The 20135-nt window shown below is 38.4% G+C and overlaps 2 protein-coding genes across 3 annotated transcripts; both read right to left on the reverse strand.

The window, feature by feature from the left end:
- Window positions 1-258: 258 nt before the first annotated feature.
- slmapb (sarcolemma associated protein b) lies at window positions 259-8666 on the reverse strand. Of its 2 annotated transcripts, XM_079803728.1 has the most exons (10): window positions 8394-8666; window positions 7953-8015; window positions 6374-6499; window positions 6100-6174; window positions 5703-6008; window positions 4599-4794; window positions 3031-3190; window positions 2719-2853; window positions 1739-1826; window positions 259-1305 (listed from the first exon to the last, which is right to left on the reverse strand). In XM_079803728.1, the coding sequence occupies exons 2-9, from the start codon at window positions 8002-8004 to the stop codon at window positions 1743-1745; spliced, it is 1134 nt and encodes a 377-aa protein (XP_079659854.1). In that variant the 5' UTR covers window positions 8005-8015; window positions 8394-8666; the 3' UTR covers window positions 259-1305; window positions 1739-1742. The 2 variants fall into 2 exon arrangements, with proteins under 2 accessions (XP_079659854.1, XP_079659855.1); XM_079803729.1 differs by lacking the exon at window positions 1739-1826 and having other exon boundaries at window positions 370-1305; window positions 8394-8650.
- Window positions 8667-13112: 4446 nt separating this feature from the next.
- Window positions 13113-20135, reverse strand: atp6ap1lb (ATPase H+ transporting accessory protein 1 like b). The gene is made up of 7 exons (XM_079803273.1): window positions 19876-20135; window positions 17152-17192; window positions 16209-16294; window positions 15692-15933; window positions 15549-15599; window positions 15187-15430; window positions 13113-14617 (listed from the first exon to the last, which is right to left on the reverse strand). Exons 1-7 carry the CDS (start codon window positions 19974-19976, stop codon window positions 14381-14383), a joined length of 1002 nt encoding a protein of 333 aa, XP_079659399.1. The 5' UTR covers window positions 19977-20135; the 3' UTR covers window positions 13113-14380.

Here is a 20135-nt window from a genome sequence, read left to right on the forward strand (position 1 = left end):
TTTAAATAACCATCTCATGAAAGTTATTCATTTCCGGGAATCGGACTACACCGGTCGAAGTGTATGTTTTTGATTTACTAAAAAGACATTTGTCTAAAGAATCGGACTAGAATTGGTTGTGCTGTATCTTTTTGATTCACTAAAAAGAACTTGCACATATGAGATTTGTTTGCGAATTAGACTACAATGGTCAAATTGTATATTTCAAAGTCAACTGAATAATGCATTTGCTATTAAATGCCCATGTACCTTGAAATAACATCAACAAACATTGGTCTTATTATTGCATTACATTCAATACAGGCTGCAAACTCCGATTGACAAAATATGGATTTCTTTTTCAATAATATTACATCAACCTAGGTGGTTACTGTATATGCTGTAAACATTGTTTATTGCTAGTTAATGGTACCGAATGCATTAAAGTGTGTAAATCCGTTATGCATATCAGATGATAACAAATTAAACAGGGACTTAACTTCACTTTTGCTTATTTATTGCAATTAGCATGTTTGTTAGATCAGGTAGTTTTTCCTTAAATCTCTGTACAAGTAATAATAAACATAAATCATAAACACTCTATTATAGGTCTCTTTAGGACAAATTAGCCCTCTAATGTCCTAAGTGAACAGTGATCATTTTCATCATCATCATCATCATTAATAATATGTCAAATTCTTATCACAATAAAGTACAGTGCATAGACTAATCACTAATGGCTTCGTATAAGGTGCAAGGACACATACACATTACATGGCGGATTTAGGCCTTTAAGCCACAGAATGTATGAACAAGTTAAAACATAGATGGATGCATCATGTGTCAAATGTGTTATTGCAGTGGGATTTGCAATTCTCAATCAATTCTCATGGAAGGTATAAACGTTTGTTTACCTGATGCTACTGTATGTTATATAAGGCAATTCACTAAGTGTTTGTTTGGCAAAGCAAAAGTGTTGGATAAAATACCTGTTATTAGCCAGATACTTCAAATGCTATGCATACAGAACATCATATTTAAAAATATATATATATATATGGTGCAACTGAGGGAATCTTGTGATATTATTATTCTAAGGCCATCGAAAGTAAGAGTAGAAAGTTGCATTTAAACACTTTTTACTCAAACTAACACCACACAGACTAAAAGGACACAAAATGTCAACAGGTTTGACTAGGTATGCATGTCACGGTGTGCGTGCTTGTTACTGGTTCATCACGTTGTTCATTTTGAGGTCTTTGAAAGCAAATACCCCGTCACAGCAATGGTTACAGCAGCAACGGGCATCCACCGGACCCATTTTCCCTGCAAAAACAAACATGACAAGAGATGACATCATCTGTAGCACCGCATCACCAATCAGAACATGTGTACAATCAAGGATGCACATGAGCAGAGACGGGCACACAAAAGCCACAAGGACGGGACATGGAGAAAGAGGTCAGGACACAAAAAGACGAGGACAGCAGAAGACATACGGAGCAGGACAAAGAGCCGGGATGCCTCAGAGCTACGCCGGAAAACTACAACCTACAAAATGGAGTTCGTCAGAGACACTCGTTAGTGTGCATCTTATAATACAAAGCGGACCTGTAGTAGGGAAACAGAAGCATTTTGCAAATGACCGGGCGGACAGTATTTGGTAGCTTAAGCAGAGAATCGTTTAGTGGTCATGCATAGCCCTGAGGATGATGGATGCTTAAGCAGAGGAATGAGACGGGACAGGAGCACTGTGTACCTTTCTACCACAATGGGCCCAAGCACCAATACAGCAAAGCCAGGACAAGGCCGATGGCTACGGCTAGGATGGGCTGCAATAAAGACAGCTAAAGGAGGGAAGGGAGGGATATTACTGAATGACTGGCTTGTGTTTATGTGCGCTATTATTGGACTGGTGAATTTTACCATCATCAAGACAAGGAAATCAAAAGGTGAAGTGTGTAATTGTTTCATTGTTAAAACACTTCCCCTTTCCCAGTTCAATGTGCAGAGACATCGCCACTGTTTGTTTAAATATGACATGTCAACTTCTGGTTTAACCGATGCTATGAGTGTGGGGCAGTAACCCCGGTTTGTCAATGGCATGGGCGGAAGCAGCAAGCCTTTGCCTTCTCTCAGTTGTTTATCAGCCTGAAATTGTGGAATTATTGGTTTGAATTATTATTTTATTTATATATATAAAATGTTTTATTATTATTTTTTATTTTTATTTTATATAAATAAGTGTTTAATGTATATATATATATATATTTTAATCATACATGAAACAACTTCCTCATTTTTGTTTTGGTGGCATGTTTGAGAAATATTCAGCATGTATTTGATGTCGTCGCAAGGAATTCTGGGGGAAAAAACGTATGCATTCTGTACTAGACTTTGTACTGAGGTCAAATTTGCATATTGCAACACATGCTTGATTGTATTTACTTTTTTATGGCGAGTGTCAATTTTGGACCCTGGGTAGAAACCTTATTGGAAACAGTCTGCAACTGCATTTGGAGTTGTTACTGGCCACATAAATTACACACTTCATCTTTAGGCTATACAAAATGTTTAGACAAACTGTGGAAGTTTATTGTCAAACAAACGATGCTATGTTTTTCATCTGTGATTTTAAGGACAAACAACAATGCAAAATATGCGCTCTTTCCTCTTGAACTGTCCCTATTGTCAGTGCCCCTGTGTTTGAATATCAGCGTTACATTATTGAAAACTTACATGGTTGCCTTTGTCCTGCAGAAGCTTTAGGCGCTCTTGGCTCTGCTGGAGCTCCTGACTGATGGAGCATTTCTCCTCCTCTACATTCTCATGCTTCTCCCTGAGGCCTGAAAGCTCTGACTGGATCTCCTCGTACTGAGAGAGAAAAAGAGAAAACCTTTCACAAGAAGCAATGAGCCTAGTCAATAACACACTCACACACACTCTGTGTGTCCAGGGGCCAGGTCTTTTTTTAGGTGCAGAGCTCTTATGTGACATGCCTGCTAATGAGTCTCAGGCAGTTCTACTTTCTCAACTATGGTGGGAAATAACCTCTTTCTGCAGTTCTTTGATCCGGTTATTGTTTTGCTCCAGCTGGCTAGTGTCTCTCTGGTGTTCCTCCAGCAGGACGCTCAGCCGTTCCTCCAGGTCCGCCTGCGTCTTCTCCAAAGTCTTGATTGTGTTGCTCAGGCTTGTGGTCTGTTTCTTGGAGCTGAGGCAGAATGCAGGTTCAGATTCCAGATAGATTACGTCATTATAATCACAAGTCTCCAAAAGGATCTTTTTTCCAATTTAAAGATGAAGTGTAAGGCTGGGTATTGACACAGATTTCACGATTCGATTCAATTTAGAGTCAGAAGCACTTGATTTCAGTTGATACAGATTAGATTAAATTAAAAATGTATTAATTTGGATATCAGGCACAGCATGACCTTTTATCTTAAAGGGGGGGGGGGGGGGGGGGTCTCTTGACCAAAGCTGCAAAACTTCATGACAGATTTATTTAAACATAAAGCGCTACTCACAAATTTTGTGATTGACAGAATTTGAAAGCTGAGACTTTGTTTAAATGTTAAAAGCAATAAAGCTTTTACAACTACAAACGTTTGGTGAAGATTGTCCCATGCATCATCAACAAAAAGATTGATCTTGGGATTTAATAATCGATATTGGTTCAACCAAGCCCTAGTGAAGGGTGTCATTTTTTTTCATGTGTAAATATTTTCTCCGATCCAATTTAACATCCAACTATAAGTAAGCTTATAAGGATAATTCACCCAAAAAAGAAAAATGTTGTCATTCTTTACTCACCCTCATGTTTTTCCAAACATGATGTTATTTTTCCCCATGTAACACAAAATGTAGAATTTAGAAGAATCTTAAAGGGATAGTTCACCCAAAAATGAAAATCAGCCCATGATTTACTCACTCTCAAGCCATCCTAGGTGTATATGACATTCTTCTGTCAGACGAATACAATCTGAGTTTTTTTTATAAAAAAAGTCCTGGCTCTTCCAAGCATTAAAAATGGCAGTAAAAAGTGTATCCATCTTCATAAACGTACTCCACACAGCTCCAGGGGGTTAATAAATAGCGCAATGCTTGGAAGAGCCAGGACATTTTTTTATATAACTTAGATTGTATTCGTCTGAAAGAAGAATGTCATACACACCTAGGATGGCTTGAGGGTGAGTAAATTATGGGATAACTTTATCCCTTAACTATCGCTTTAATAATTGTTTTACACAACAGCAACAACAACAACAACAACAACATGAAAGTAGTCTGTATGACATCCAAATGTCATTGCATTAATGACATCAAACTTGCAACATACAGTGAAATTTCAGTCGGTTACTCACACAAAAGACATGAAGGCGTGTAAATGAAAATGATATCATTTTTGTGTGAACTATACATTTAATTTCCCTGAGAAGTTTAAACATTGTGTCTTAATAAAAACTGTTTCTTAGAGCAACCTGACACAGCAACAAATAGCGCGAGTTTAGTGTGGGAATCGGTTTGAAAACAGTTGGCAAATACATTTGGAGCTTCAAGTGGCACGGAAATAACACACTTCACATTTAAATTAGCTGTAGCAGATACCGCTTGGGACAGACCTGTCCAGCTCTTTCTCCAGCTGCTGTTGTTTCTTCAGTAGCTGTTCTTTCTCTGAGCGCAGGGTGCTGCTCTCACTCTGCAGGCCGATCTTCTCTTTCTGCTGTTTATCAGCCAGCTGCTCTCTCTCTGACCTCAGAGACGCACACTCCCTCCTCAGGGCCTCACAGTCCTTCTGCAGCCTCTCCAGCTCGCTCGCTGCATCACACACACACACAAATATACATACATTTAAAGCATACCCAAAGACATGCACACAAACTCACAGATGTAGCAAATGCGTGCACACACACACACAAACTGACTCAAAACGCTACTCGGTTACATAATGGTGGAAGTGATGTGAGAAACGCGAGTCATCTTCTGAATATCTGTCAGATTACTGCAAACACTGCCATGACTGTTGTTTGATGAACCTGGAGCTTGATTTGTAACCTCCACGAACACATTTTCCTCATTCATCAGATTTATGAGAAAAGAGGACAAATTCCTCTAATAGATAATGAATGTGCAAAAGACACATGTAACTGGATCAAAATACAGGAATTTAGTCTTGTGAGGCTAAAGTTATGTGATTTTATTTTATTTTATTTCATTTTATTCATTTATTCATTTTGTACACTGAAATAAGGAAATAAGAGTTTTCGGATAAATTAAATATATATATATTTTTAATGAACACTTTCAACAGTCTACAATAATGTTTAAATTACCATGATGATTATTATTATCATCATTATTATTATTATTATTATTATAAAATTCTCAGAAAAATTCTGATTTGTTAATGGTAATTTGAGGTCATATTTACTATTTTTAAGAGGTATGGATTTTTTATTTTAATGTACTGTTGTTATTATTATTATTATTATTATCATTAACAAAAACAACAAAATTAAATTCAATATTTCCCATTAATGTGGAATCAAAAATATTAATGAATGTACATTTTGGTTTAAAAAAAACATTGGCTAAGAAATGTTGATGTTCTCACATAATTTCATGATTTCTACAAATTAAAGAAATCAGTATTAAAATGTAGGTTAAAGATTCTGTAGGTCGGTCCAATCATCTGTGAGGGGCGAGGTCTGTGGGGTTGTGGGTACCTTGCTGTTTGGCAGCTCTGTCTCTCTGCTGGCTCTGCTGTTGGTGACTGGCCTGTACACTGTCAAGCTCACGCTCGTACTTGTTTGCAGCCAACTGCCATTTCTCCAGCTCAGAAGTTAGCGTTGCTAGGTTCCCCTTCAGCGCACTGACTTCATGCTCTCGCTCGGCTGCAGTTTTCTCCATAGTGCGGCGCAACACTTGCACTTCCTCCTGAGCTGCGTGTGCTTCCTGACGCATGCTGAAGACCGCACTGTCCTTCTGATCCCTGAGATTCTCCATGTCATCCTGCAGCTTCTGGAGCTGAGCTGCATGCACATGTAGACACAAATAAAGACCATTTGGTATAATACATTGGGTAATAACTTAAGACACACACACACATCCTCCTTCACTTACTCTGCAAGACCTTTATCTGTTTTGCTGACTCCTCTGCCTGCTGCTTATTGGCTCTTTTCTCCTCCTCCAGTAGACCTGTAATACACAGCACAAGCCATCAGGGGGACCTATTGAGCATGTCTGCCATTACAAATAATTTAAAATGTTCACAGGCTTAGTCAAATAAATAAAAATATATGCGAGGCAAAGCTGAGTTCAGTTTTGTCTCTCATATCCTAATGTAGAAGACCAACACACAATGAACAAATACAAATTCTTCAAGTCCCCTCTTTACCTTGGAGTTCGACACACTTGTGTTTGCCCGAGTTGGCCTGTTCATTGGCCTCCTGCAGTTCCTGGTTCAGCCGCTGGATGACCTTCTCAGACTCACTGGCCTCCACAGTGCTCCTGCTCAGCTCATCTGGAGAAATTATTGCATTATCTAATGGGAACTATTACATGCATAATTAGACACTATTATGGTGCTCTGCCGCTCATCACTCTTTCATCAACAGTTAATGGAAGATCGGTGTCTTTATCTCTGTATCAGCGTCAATCAGATGCATTTCAACTTCGCCGGATTGTTCTGCCCTCTGACGAAGTGCAAACCCTGTCTCCAAAGGTTAATTAAATCAGAATGAATCGCATGGTAATTTCCCTGGAGGTCAGAAAATGGGCCTATTCCATGAATTAATAACTTGACTCAGAATAGATCTATCCTAAAAACATAATGTCATCAGTACGGTTTAAACTGGGATCTGCAAAAAGGATGGCCAGGGTTTCAATAAAACTGCCATTTGAATAAAAGTTTTAAAAGGTTCTAATGTTATGCGCTGCCATTTTATAATGAATCAGAAACTTCTATGATAAAACATTCATGAAGATTTTTAACTACTAAATAAAGATCCGTTGCTCTGCAAAAGTTACGTTTACTGGCTGCAATTTAGTTTGCCTAAACTTAGAAACAAATCTGTTCCTCTTGCTGAAAACCAGGCCACCTTATCAAATGCTCCAGAAAGATATGACCTCATCTTACAAACTCAAGGGTGTATACCATACATGGGCATATCAAGGACATATCATTGCAATCAGCGACACATAATTCTAGAAAATTGATCTTCACATGCCTTGCTTGGATGACTAAGCTAAAATACTGAAATCCTGTGCAGGCCAAACACAACTGCTAGAGCAGAGAGGACGAAGGCATTAACGTTTCATGAGGTTTTGCGGTGGATGTTTATTGATGCCATTCTGCATCAAGAACTCAATCTCGCAGCAGAGTAGGGCACATAGGAATGCTTTGGCCTAATTTATTTTTGAGTGTGTGGAAGAGGAAGACAGACACCGTGAGATGGACAAAATATCTTCAGAAAATATTAGTATTAGCAGAGGCTGGAGACTGTCCCGTCGCAACTAATGATAACAAAACTCTGCCATGAATGATTCCATTTGGGCATAAAATGTGCATAATCCATTTGTAAAATTGCTTGTTCAGAACAAAAGGTTTAATTCATTGCACTTGAGCTGACACATAAAACTACAGAAATACAAAAAGCATAGTTTACAGAAATTTCACTGAAACCAAATATGAATTGTCTTCCTCACTGTCTGTCATTGTTCCATGTTAAACTTAATAAAAATGCATTTTTTTATTCATTAATGCAATTTATTTTACATAAATATATCTCAAATAATTAAATAATCCAATTGCTCACAAATAACTCTTACACAAATATAAGGTATAAATAACTTTATACCTTACAGTCAAACAATCATTATTTTTAGACAAACAGTACCTTGACATACTCCAAGTATAATAATAAAAAAAAATAGCAAATAACTATAGAAACTCAAGAGCAATAAAGTGTTTTTACCTTTGATCAAAGACACTTTATTAATAGGATCTTTCAGCTTCTGCTCCTCCATTGTTCTCCCAACTGTGACAGAGCACGAGAGCAATTATGTTAATACCACTTTAAAATATGAACTTTAAATATTTTTTTAATCGAAGTTAGACATTTTGTTGAATAGTAAAGACATTTTAATATGAATTTTTCCAGGTGGTGCCAATTATGACTCAGCTAGTTATTGAGATGGAGAACTAAAATAATCACAGTTTTCCAAAAAGGGCAACCGATCTGCACGGAAATAAACACACGTCTTAATCTTTTCCCGTTTTAAACGTCAAATTATAGCTTACATTCAAAGCATAACGTCATGCCAGTTATATAATACAGCTTAGCATCACTGCATCAATTAGGAAGACTACTCATCGCCTTTACTTAAGTCTGAGGACTAAAAACAGATGCCATTACCTGTAGACTCGTGATGTCACGTTCTGTCGGTGTCGAAATAGAGCTGCAATATTCAGGCTTCTTTAACTATCGATTCGCTCTGGTGATGAGAACTGGACGAGTCCATTCTGAAGGGCGGGGGACACAGACGCATCTAAATATCTGGTCTGGGGGTTCCCTCGACAAAAAAGGCAGTAACGTTAGAGTGGAGATGAAGAAGATTACGCTATAAGGGCGCTGCTGAAGTGTATTGTACTCTGAAGTGTCGTTTTCTTTGTGGAAATTTTTGTATGCCGCGTCAAGTGACGCCCTCCCCCCGCAGGTGATGGTCTGGAGGTCTCGCTCACATGGGCATACAAGCGTCCTGAGGCATCTAAAAAGAGGCTGCAGCTGCATGGTCGAATACACTCAGGCCCATTGTTTTACTTGTTAGGCCGTCTCTTATGTAAAAACTGTTAACAATAGTGGTCATTCGTGCTTGTATCAGTGCCAACCAAAGCACTGTGATTTCGGTCAATTATGTTATATTATTAGTTGCATTGCATGTCAAAATGTCAATCACTTTGAATGTCAAACCGATCATTCGATAGAAAACATGCAATTTCATAATTGACCTCTAAAAAAAAATACATGCACTTGCTAATAATGGTTCATGGTAACTTATTTATTTGTTTATCCAGATGTAAACACAACAATGATTTTGAGTGACGGATCCTCAAGTTTTAAATTTCCATGTCAAAATCTGTGATTTAAAATACTTGAACATGATCAGGGACGTCCTATGTTGTTTTAAATTGATATTTGAAACTTTTAGATTGAATGTCTCACATATTGTAACATCTTATAATAAGAATTAGGCCTACCTTATTATATAAAATATGATAATTTATTAGCAGGACATTAGATGTAGCCTATATGTAGATCCTATAGATAGCCTACTGTTGCATTAGACATAAACGTTGCATTTCCAGTACCATCTCTTTTGTCTCTATGAAATAATTATGTTTTCTCAATAAGGCTGAATTGTCCTGGCTACTTTCTCTAAATTTGACCAACCAAGGATATACTGATGTGGAATTAGGAGGGTTTGCCATGCTAAGAGGAAGGCTGAAAGGGTTTGTATGGATCTTTCCTTTGTTGTCATGGTGACAGAGCAAACCTGTCTCACTTATAGTTCTTGCCCTGTAAATTCTGACCGCACAAGATAGACTGAGAAAAATCAGTTACGGTCACCAGCAGAGAATATTGAAGTCACCTTGTCCAGTGGCATCACTATAACCTTGAATCATTGAAAGGGATGAGTCATGGTCATAAATCTCTGCGGTGTAAGATCTACAGCTTTTAATGACAATAAAAAGAAGCTGCGTTTGTCCAAGATTTGGATCTAAAATTGGGTCTTATGGGTGCCTGAATAATTCAGTGTTTTGTAGGCTAGATTAAGAAGATTAAGACTATTTCTTTTCCTGTCTCTTTTGTCCTCTCTAACTTGCATTTAATATTTTCATATTCACTATTATTAGCTTAAATATGTTATATATAATGTATATAAAGGTTTTTAGGGGTTTATTTGCATGTCAGAACATGACCAACCTTCAACACTGAAATGTGGTTGAAATAATGTCAGTTGTTGTTTCAACTATGAAAAAACATTTAAACAACATTTAATGCTAGATGGTTTTACGAGATCTGTACTTTGAATCAATGATACGTCTTCAACAGCTGACAAAAGAACTGACACAATTTAACAACATTTAAAAGAATCTGCCTTTTAAATTATTATTATGATCAGTATTATTATTTTATGATAATATTATCATATAAGACCTCTTCAAAAATCTAAAATTATACGTTAAAATATAATTATTAAAATTACAGGGATGGATACTCTTTGCACAAACGCAGACTATACATTATCCTGCACATCTAATGTCAATTTTTTTTTTTAAAATGAATACGTGGCCATGAAATATTATTTATATATATTTAATTTATTTATATTAAAGCTCTATGGCATGGTGTTGCCCTCGGGCAACAAACTACCTTTTTTGACCTTACACCACCCCTTTAATTTTAATATATTTTTTATATATATAATATCACCTGACATGTCTGTTAAATGAAATGAGGGGCTAAAGTGGGTGTGGCCATTTGTTTGGGGGTGGAGCAGTCTTTTCATGAAGCAAAGCCATATTTAAAAGCCCACTGAAGTGCCTTGAAACCCGCAGCATTATTCAATGTGTTGACAATTTCCCCATGAAAAGGCTCCAGCTGTAAGCAGCTCCTCCCCTTTTTTAAAACAGCCAATAGTGTTTCGTTAATATCACAGTTTGAATAGAGCCTTTCTGTTTGGTAAAGCCACAGTTTCCTCCTAATCTCTAACCGTGTATCATCATAATCTCCTTCATATTGCTTTGAAAAACAGCACTCTGGGCAGAATTGAAATGGGTATATTTTGTTGTCTGCGACGACTCGCACATATGATCCGCTCTGCGCTCTCCTGTCTCTAGTCTAGACCGATTTCGGCCGAAGCTTCAGCGTCTATTTATAGTGTAGGGGGCGGGACACTTCAGATTCTAGACAGCATTTGATTGGACAGAAGATGTGACGGGAAGCTGAAGTCTGTGGTGATATCATAAACATCTGTGATTGATTTTAACAGAAGTGAGAGACTGTAAGTTTCGAAAGCTTATATCTCCTAAATACGAATTGTGTCATTGTTTTGGAACACACTAGCTTATTCATAACCTAAAAGGTCTGTTCACACAGGATGATTTTCACACACGTTTATCGCGACGTTTAACGCCTCGTGACTAAACAAAGGGTGCCAATGTGAGTGTGTGCATCGGCGCGCAAAACGGCAGGCATAAAAGGGTCATTTTTTTAAAAAAACGCCTTGGGTTCATTTTTTGGCGTTAAAAACTGTCCGACCAATGAGATCGGCGCTTTTGTTCACGTGCCTGGAGCTGCTGAAGTTACAGTAAAACACGACTTGGTGGCGCTCAAGCACAAAACGGTTTTGCCGAGCACATTGATACGACGAAGAGGAAGTAGACAAAGAAGATGAGCCGCTAATGCTGCTTTGCCAGTTAGCAAAAGTGTGTGAATGCACTGAAAAACGTCTCAAAAAACGCTGGTGTGTGCGATAATCGTCCTGGTGTGCACAGGCTGTAAGGCTAACATAGTCATACAAAAAGCTAAAAAACTTCTATTTTGATTTCAGGGGGCCTTTAAAGGGGTCCTAAAATGCCCCTTTTTACAAGATGTAAAGTAAGTCTCTGATGCCCCCCACAGATAATCTTTATAGCATGTTAAAATTGTCACTTTTTGAGGGTGACCAAAAACGTGCCGTTTTTTTGTGTCCCTTTAAATGCAAATGAGCTGCTCTTTCAAGAAGAGGGAGGAGCTTCAAGAGCTCGTGATTACCTCATGCAGATGTACTGGAAAGCTATGAAAGTTGAAACTGTTCAGACTTTTATATTCAAACCGGAGTCGGACAATGATGGAGAGACCCAAATATGTATGCAACAGGACGTTACTGAATGGTCAGTTGATCAATTTATGTAGCTTATGTGGAGTTAACTATCTTCAAGTCATTGATTAGCATCATTCTGTCTGGGTTAGTGGTATCACAAATTTGTGAAGAAGCTCGTTGTAGTCCCTTCCCACTCTTAATTACGACTTTGTGGTGGCATTCATGTGCGTTCAACTCGTAAAATCCAATCTTTCTGACATGACTTGAATGCACCAATAGTTAATGTTTTTGCTATCTACAGATACTTGCAGGAAATGGACACAAGAACATTTTATGGGCGGAAGGAACATGATCGAGCAGTTGGGACAGTGAGGACAGTGAGCTTGAGGAGAGTCAGGAAGAGTGGATACCTGAATCAGGTTTGAGACAGGAGGTCAGGGGTCAAGGGGTCAGTCAGCAAAGTAACGTGTGTGTGTGTGTGTGCATGCATAAGTATATGTGGTGTGTGGAGTGAAATGGAGTGAAATATTTTTTTTCCTCAAAATAAAAATTAATGCCTTGGAATGTAAATAATCGTCCAAGCAACAAGACGAACACTGCAACAATATTACAGTAATATTAATAGGCTCCTGAAGTAGTTTATATGCAACAAGACTGCACGAAACATGAAAGTAGCTGCAGTTTTAGGAACCCGGATGAGCGGACTGCAACGCTACTATGGACATCGGATTGACCAATCAGAACCTAGTATTCCAGAGGGCCGTGTAATGAAACCAAATAATTAAGGAGATAACAATTATTAAGTAGCACTTAGCCACGACTAAACCAACATGATATTCTTTGTATCTGCAGCACAAAGCCAGACTAATGCCAGCTGTGAAGCTGTTAGACCCTGTAGGAAAACACACTCTCGGTGCTGTGAGAGTCAGTGACGCAGAATGTAGAGCATGTGTGAGTAAAGTTTGTTTCGCAGGCAGGCAGGCAGGCAGACAGGTAAACTGTCCTGGTAAGAAGGCAGCGCCGCAGGCTCCTGCTGAGAAGTGTGAGATGAAAGCAGATGGCAGAAAGGGCAGGAAAAATGGAACAGGAGGGGGTTGCTGCCTATTCACCGCAAAAATCCGGGGCCATAGCAGACGGTCAGCATGAGGCGGCGATCCCTACAGCAGCATGTGGCCATGACCACTGCTTTACCATAGTACAAGGAGAACAGCACAACAAACGCATGCAACATTTATCTACTATTAAGATATAAAGGTATGACGCACTTTGCATTTTGATCTGTTCACTGTTTATTGTTCAGACTGAATTGACTGATGTTCAGAAAACTTCTTGTGCACTTCAGTGTGTATGACCATCATTCAAATGAACACATTGTTACCTCCAGAATCAGACGTGCCATGGTAGAGGTTTATCTCTAGTCATTGTCATGCTGCAGGTTATTGTGATAATGAGTTACTGATGTTATAATTGTAGATATAGAGGTATACTGATTATGATACTGAGGGTATTAAACACTTACATGAATAATTGTACAGCATTCTTTCAGCATTACCTCACTATAGCTATACTGTCTGTACTATAAATTCTTAAGGGATGCTAAATTCATCTATTAGTCCTAATATAATCCACCTGAAAAGGGACAGCATATAGATCTAGCAATTATGAGATCATATAAAAATGTTCTGTGCAATATATCAGTTTCCGAAGCTAAAAAAAGGTCTTTTTCTTGCTATACATTTTACGCACTTAATATTTATAGATTTGAAGGTGCTTAATACTGGAAGTTTGTTAATTACTAAAACAGCAGTTGATTCTAGATCTATATGAGCATCTCGCTGATCATTTAAAGCCAATGAGTATATTTATGGAGTTCCTGAATCTATGTTGTAAAGTCCTGGAATACATAAATAGTATTAAGCACTGTACATTTATGGTTTGTTTTGTATGTTTCGTATTCACATTATTACTGTCAGTTACCCATCAAGGTTGACAAACAATTTTGCACCACTTTGGCAGTCATATAACAGTTCTTGTAAGCAGTGGCAGATCAGTCTACAGACGCCATTACGGATGAATGAGATGGTGATTTATGAAGTACTGTAAAAAAAAAAAAACTTCCATATCAAACCACAGTCATTTCTGTTTCACAGTCTTTTCTCTTCTGCCATCTCTGCCTTGTCAATTTGTATATTTCTAACCACAGTACTTGTATCCAGTCAGTGAAGTGCTTTGAAAAGTCCACCAGAATGGTGGTCTATTAAAAGGCAATCTCTCTCTTTTTTTTTTGTCCTCATTTCATAGGCTTCCCAGTACGGGTCCTGGAAAGCCGTTGTATGTCCAGGTTTTGGCTCCAGTCTGGGTTTTAACACCTGATGCATCAGGTAATCTCATCCTCTGACTGTAAGAAATAAGGTTAAAAAAGTGATAAGGGGAGGAATTAGTGCCAGGCAGGAGGAAGACCAAGAGGACAATGCAGCCATCCAGAATCAGAACTAGCAATCCTTTCCACGCCAGTCTTTGGCTGGTCTTTCGCTCCTCACACGCTGTTCTTGTCTGGGAGCTCGGCCTCAGGGGTACGGGGGAAGTAGACGGTGGTCTTGTGCTCTTCGTAGCGGTCAATGTGCTTGAGGTGGACGACCATGTGCAGGGCATAAGCCAATACCAGTAACAGAATCAGAGAGGTGATTAGGCCCATCAAGATGGCTGGAGTGAAGAAAGTTGCACAGTCACTTGCTGAAGCAAACTTGTTGGACTGGACATTAAAGGCCTGGATCTGAAAAAAGGTATAAAATTTACGTTTTCTGTCTGAGAAAGTTGTAAATAACAAATAAATTCCTATATTTTTTTACTGGGAACCTAAACAGGAACTAGACCTGGGTCTGTTGACTGATGTATAAAACCGAAATGTCTAAAGAAATACAAAAATATGCTGAAAATATTTGTTAGGTTTTATGTTTATCATACTATAAATAGACAACTTAGAATTTTGTAATGCATCTCTCATTTTCAGCACTCTTTGTCATAAACTAATTTTTTGAGATGCTGTGAGAACCTTTCAGTGAACAGTTCTTAAAAAAAACAATTTTTTCTTAGTGTGAAGAACATTTGAAAAATCTAAAGAAACTTTTTCCACTACAAAGAACCTTTTGTAGAATGGAAAGGCTTCATGGATGTTAAAGGTTCTTCACGGAATATTGGCATGTCAATAAAGAATAAACTTATAATACATAAACTTAAATTAATTTCCAAATACAGTATGTCAGCAAAAACCACAGTGACTCTCAAAAATACAACATTTCAGTAAACTTTGGAAAACACTTAAGCACATTTCGTGGCAGCTACCTGAAAATCTGTGAAAGTGATGTGCCAGTTTGCCGAGCTGTCAGTGTGGGAGCTGGGCACTAGTAGGGTGTCATATTTCTGTAAGCTGCTGACATGCTGGCAGTGGTAAGAATAGGTGGCGGGGGCATAGACCTCCGTGGCATTGAACGTGGCCTCATGAGTCCAGTTGTAGTGGATGTGAACACTGTCCAGAGTGAACCAGTTCTGGCTTACTGATTCATAGAATGTGTTGGACATCTGAAGCCTTTAGAAAACAGACAAGAGGAAGTAATTAACAACTGAATGTAATTATCAGCCTGTGAGGTTTTGTGCAAGCTTCTGATACGTCAAGATGAGTGTAGAAGAAGAAAAAGAGTGTTTACCTGATGACAAGTCCCCTGATGTCTTCCACATCACCCAAATGCAATGATAGCCTATAAAAATTCAATATATATATGTTTTTTAAATGTAATTTTACCAAATTTTTTACTTTATTATGGCAGAAAGAGTTTTCAAGAATACTCACGTGGCCTTGTCCTTTGCACAAACAGAGCCTTTGGTGTCTACTTGTGCATTGGGTCCAAACACCCTCTCTGTGAGGTCCAGGAAAGTGTTGTTCCTGTATCGAATAGCCAGTCTCTTAGCTTTGAAGAGGATGCATATCTTGCCATTGTAAGCTACAGTCAGGGGGGAGTAGGGTCCCGAGCTGGTAGACTGTAGTAACTTCCGTTTGGTTCTGGGCTGGGCATGCAGATGCCACCCATAAGGCTGTTTGAAAATGATAACAAGATAAACTGAGCGATAATATATGGAACATGCATTATTGATGGGCTTCTCTGATCTCATATGTTTTCTTATAAAAGGAAACAATCAGGCCAAAGATGGCAGATACTTCCTGGCCCACAAATGCCCCCCCCCCTCATAATATGTTAGTTCTAAATCTGTCACTGTGTTATTGGTCTTGTAGGATGCTGGGTGAATTAAGGCAGAGATGTTGCTTATGGAATCCAAGGTCACATTGACTATCAGGGAAAATGCAATACCTGCAGTATTCTTCTGAGTGGATTTTCAGCTGCAGGCGAATAACTCTCCTCGTGTGAGGCACTTGGACTCTCAACATGTTCTCCATCTGCATCACAAAATGTTGAAATGGGACCATGGGGGAGATGGCATGGTGAGTTCTTTCAGCACAGAGAATCACTATATTTTAAGCACGCAACGTGAATATGCTCGAAAAAGTTGTAGTTTTCATTTCTGCGGTATGAAAGTAAAATTCTAAAAGATGAAAGAGATCTAAGAGACAAAATATGCAATAGATCCACACTAGTAAATTGTTTATTTCACACTGAGATCATATTCCATTTGCATTAGCTTCTAATAAACTTTTAAATAAAAGCTAATGCTTAATATGTCATTAAACAACAGCTATTTCCAGTTCTCGAATTTGATTGGCGGTGGGGATTATTCAATGACTCTTTCTACAGGTTAAATCATTTCACCAGTGTGTGATGATATAAGTGATTCATTGAGTAATTTTTAGGTAACTGATTTGCTCTAAGTTTTTGTGGGTTCGTCATTGAATTGTTCACGTCATTCAAAACATTCAGGAACGAAACTCCACTGTTGTATGTTATTCGGAGCAGTGAAACTAAACTCCACTGCTGTATGTTAAATTATATTGTTTGGATATATTTTCATTAGTGGAGAAAAAATTGTTAACTTAAAATATTGCCTAAAATGTAAATTCTGCAATATTAAATTCTTGTTTATTTATAATGTAGCATAAAACGGTTTCATTCAACCTGGCAGCTTACACAGTGCTCAATAACACAATAGATAAACACAAGTTTGACCTTACACTGTTATGCACAAAGTTAACTAAAATGACAAAAAACTACACTCAGCAGAAAATGAGAGTACTATATTTAAAAGAAGCTAAAGGCAAACCCAAAAAGCATAACTCCCATTAAAGTAATAGATACTGACCTGTTCTAATTCTCACAGCTTGATATGGTGGGACCTCCGAGCTGTGATGGAAAAACAAAGCAAAACAAAAAGGGGGTTGATCTCTTTGTGTCAGACTGTGGCCTACTTATCAACCTCTAAGACAGATTTCCCATAGATCCACTCAGCTTGATGCACCAGTCATGCATGACTACAAGTCTGACATCTTCAGTCCAGATTAGTGTCTCCGGAGAAGACAAGACATTTAGTCGAATGTCATGATTCTCACGTGCTTAGCACCTTGAGTCCATCAACAAAGTGGGGGCTAAAAATTACTTAATGGCACCTTGCGTGTACATACGCACATGTATATTTATCTTGTGCCACCTCATCCCTCTCGCTGGAACTTGCTGGATTATCCAAAGATGAACCGTTTATACGTCTAATCACAGAGATAATGAGCTTGGCGGACGATCTCCTAAAACCTTATTAAGAATCTGCTGCCCTATCTGCGGGAAGGTTTCCTGCTGTGTGAACGTGTTGACATCCAGGGCTGGGCCTAGATTCAGGTCTGTTCACCTGCAGCAAAGTCAGTAGGGTGTGTGATTGTGAACCAGAGCAGCAGATGATTCGGTCCGCCTCTTACGTACTACACCAGTTCGCCCACCCCACCCACCTTTACTACACTGGAATTTAGTGCTTTGTGATCATGTAAGAGATTAAAGAATACAGCAAAACATCAGTCTTGTGGGGAAAATAAAGAGATTACTGCATGGAGCATTTAAGTTCATTCAGTTCCCAAGCGTGATATGAGCATTGAATCAACAGCGATGTGGCACATAAAACCCCTATAATCCAATCAAGGTGACAATAAATCTCAAATTCAGGTGTGAAAACTGAAAAAAAAAATGACATGAAGATCTCTGGAAGTACATTTGTACTACTTTTCGAGTATTTTTGCTAAAAAAAAAATAAAACCAAAACAACACAAGCACAGAAAATACATAAACTTATAAAGAGAACTACATTTGTAGTTGTTTTTTCTTCTTCTTTCCAGGTCTGCTAAAAAATAAAAACAATGTAAGCACAGCAAATATGGTCTTCAGAGCTCTGCTGAGGAGTGTGTGCGCACGAGGAGTGACTCTCGCCTTTGTTCTAATGCCAGTTTACCGAGGTCAGCAGCTGAGGACTGCGCTGCTGTCATTGGTTATGGCTGGACACAGTAGCCTAAGTGCTGAATTGAGCATTTATGTAATGAAAAGCAGCGCTCACACTATGTCTTCACCTCACTGGCGCTGTCAGAGCTCAATATCATCTTTTGCATATATAGATTAGGTTTAGCATACAGATTAGCACAGTACACTAGCACACATTAGCACGGTACTCCAGAAACACAACAATGCTTTAAAATAGATTTGTCTGTTAAATGGTAATAAGATTATAGCCTTTGGTTTAATTCCACTTGCTGCCATTCTTGACCGTCTGTTTTGGTCTGCTATATGCATTGACCCTGAGAAACTTGAGGAGGGTTGTAAACCACTCGACACTTTTTACTCCTAAAACACATTTCTGGACTAACAAGATCCCCAATGTTTCAATAGCCTGCAATGCTGCTCTTATCCCTATAAATCCTAAGCTTTAGATTTGATCTAGGGAGGGATGGGCAAGTTGGTAGGTTGTTTACAGCTGCAGTTTACAGAACTAAAGGAAGACATCTCTATCATATAACATGTATTATTCATATATTCGCATATAAATGCATCAATAATTCTAGGAGACAACAGATATCAGATAAACACAAAAGAATAAGCACTTGCTTCTTTAAATGGAATTTTGACTCTTTGATCAAATTAAAAATGCCAAGAACCTCAACTTGGATCTTATTCATTTCAAACGATTACAATGCTCATAAAAAAACACATAAAAAAGAAATATTTAATGCGACAAATCAAGCATCATCCAGGCAAAGGGATAAACTAAATAATTTTAAAGTTTGCTGATGTTTAACTTAATATATACAGTAGACACTTTGTAAATCTCATTTAAAATATACAAAAAGTTAGATTATGCACACACACACAAAATCAGCAGTAAAATAGAAATTTAAAATGTTTATTTTTTGTGAAACTTTTTTGGAAATTTGAATGTTTCAATTTCTCTTCAATTTAAATTTAAACCAACTCCAACACCCTGTGTGGTGAGCTATAAATTACTCATAACTAGTATTATATTATATTTTTACCCACTCTCATATACAGTAATATCAGAGGAGCCAATCACTGATAAATACATAAATGTAACTAAATTAACATATTTATCCTAATCCAGCTTTGATATGAGTAAAGGAATTCAGCAACTGTCAAATTGAACAATAAACTGGCTGAGTATATTCAAAGATGCTCATATAGCCAGAGCCATCGGAATCTCACTTCGTTCTTCTGTTTCTTGGAGTAGCATCTGTAAACTGACTCCTACAGACACTGGATAGGGTCTGCCTGCTGTCCCATTGTCATAGCCATGTTTGAATGTCTTGTACTTACAGAGAAGAAAAACTGCAGCAAAACCACAACACACTCTGAATCTAGAGCCCACGTACGTCAAATTAATGTATGAGTTGAATATGAATGCTCTTTCAGCATTTTCCTAATAAAGCGCATTTTCTTGGTGGCTCTTGCCCACTGTAAAAGACTAAGACAGTGCATCAGCTGCACAGCATCACTGCCCCATTCCCCCTCCCCACGCTAGAGCTGAAAGCGCAGCTCTTACCTCCTGTCCAGGATCGCAGGCACTTGATCGAAGGGCAAAGACAGAGAGATAAACACACACAGTAACAGGGAAAAAAACAGGAAAAGCTTGTGTTTAGCCATTGAGACAATCTGACGAGACTGCCAGAGATGAGGTCTGCTTCATAATCTGCTCTGAACGCACATCCCTAAACCTGGGCTCTCTGACGAGCAGCCCGCGCAGCCAATCAGCGGGCAGGGGGGAGATAATCGTGCGTCATTCGCCTCACAGCCTTCATTCTT

This window comes from Gobio gobio, assembly GCF_949357685.1.
Source record: "Gobio gobio genome assembly, chromosome: 21".
Classification (NCBI taxonomy): domain Eukaryota; kingdom Metazoa; phylum Chordata; class Actinopteri; order Cypriniformes; family Gobionidae; genus Gobio; species Gobio gobio.

What these genes read in the sequence shown, in the direction of transcription:
- slmapb (XM_079803728.1), bottom strand. Translation starts at nt 8,004, where the DNA reads ATGGAGGAGCAGAAGCTGAAAGATCCTATTAATAAAGTGTCTTTGATC. An exon ending in CAGAGCTGCCAAACAGCAAG is followed by an intron (nt 4,795 to 5,702) that starts GTACCCACAACC and finishes TGTGTGATGCAG; the next exon opens with CGAGCGAGCTGGAGAGGCTG. An exon ending in CTGGAGAAAGAGCTGGACAG is followed by an intron (nt 3,191 to 4,598) that starts GTCTGTCCCAAG and finishes ATTCTGCCTCAG; the next exon opens with CTCCAAGAAACAGACCACAA.
- atp6ap1lb (XM_079803273.1), bottom strand. Translation starts at nt 19,976, where the DNA reads ATGGCTAAACACAAGCTTTTCCTGTTTTTTTCCCTGTTACTGTGTGTG. An exon ending in AGCTGTGAGAATTAGAACAG is followed by an intron (nt 16,295 to 17,151) that starts GTCAGTATCTAT and finishes TTTGTGATGCAG; the next exon opens with ATGGAGAACATGTTGAGAGT. An exon ending in TCACTTTCACAGATTTTCAG is followed by an intron (nt 14,618 to 15,186) that starts GTAGCTGCCACG and finishes ACCTTTTTTCAG; the next exon opens with ATCCAGGCCTTTAATGTCCA.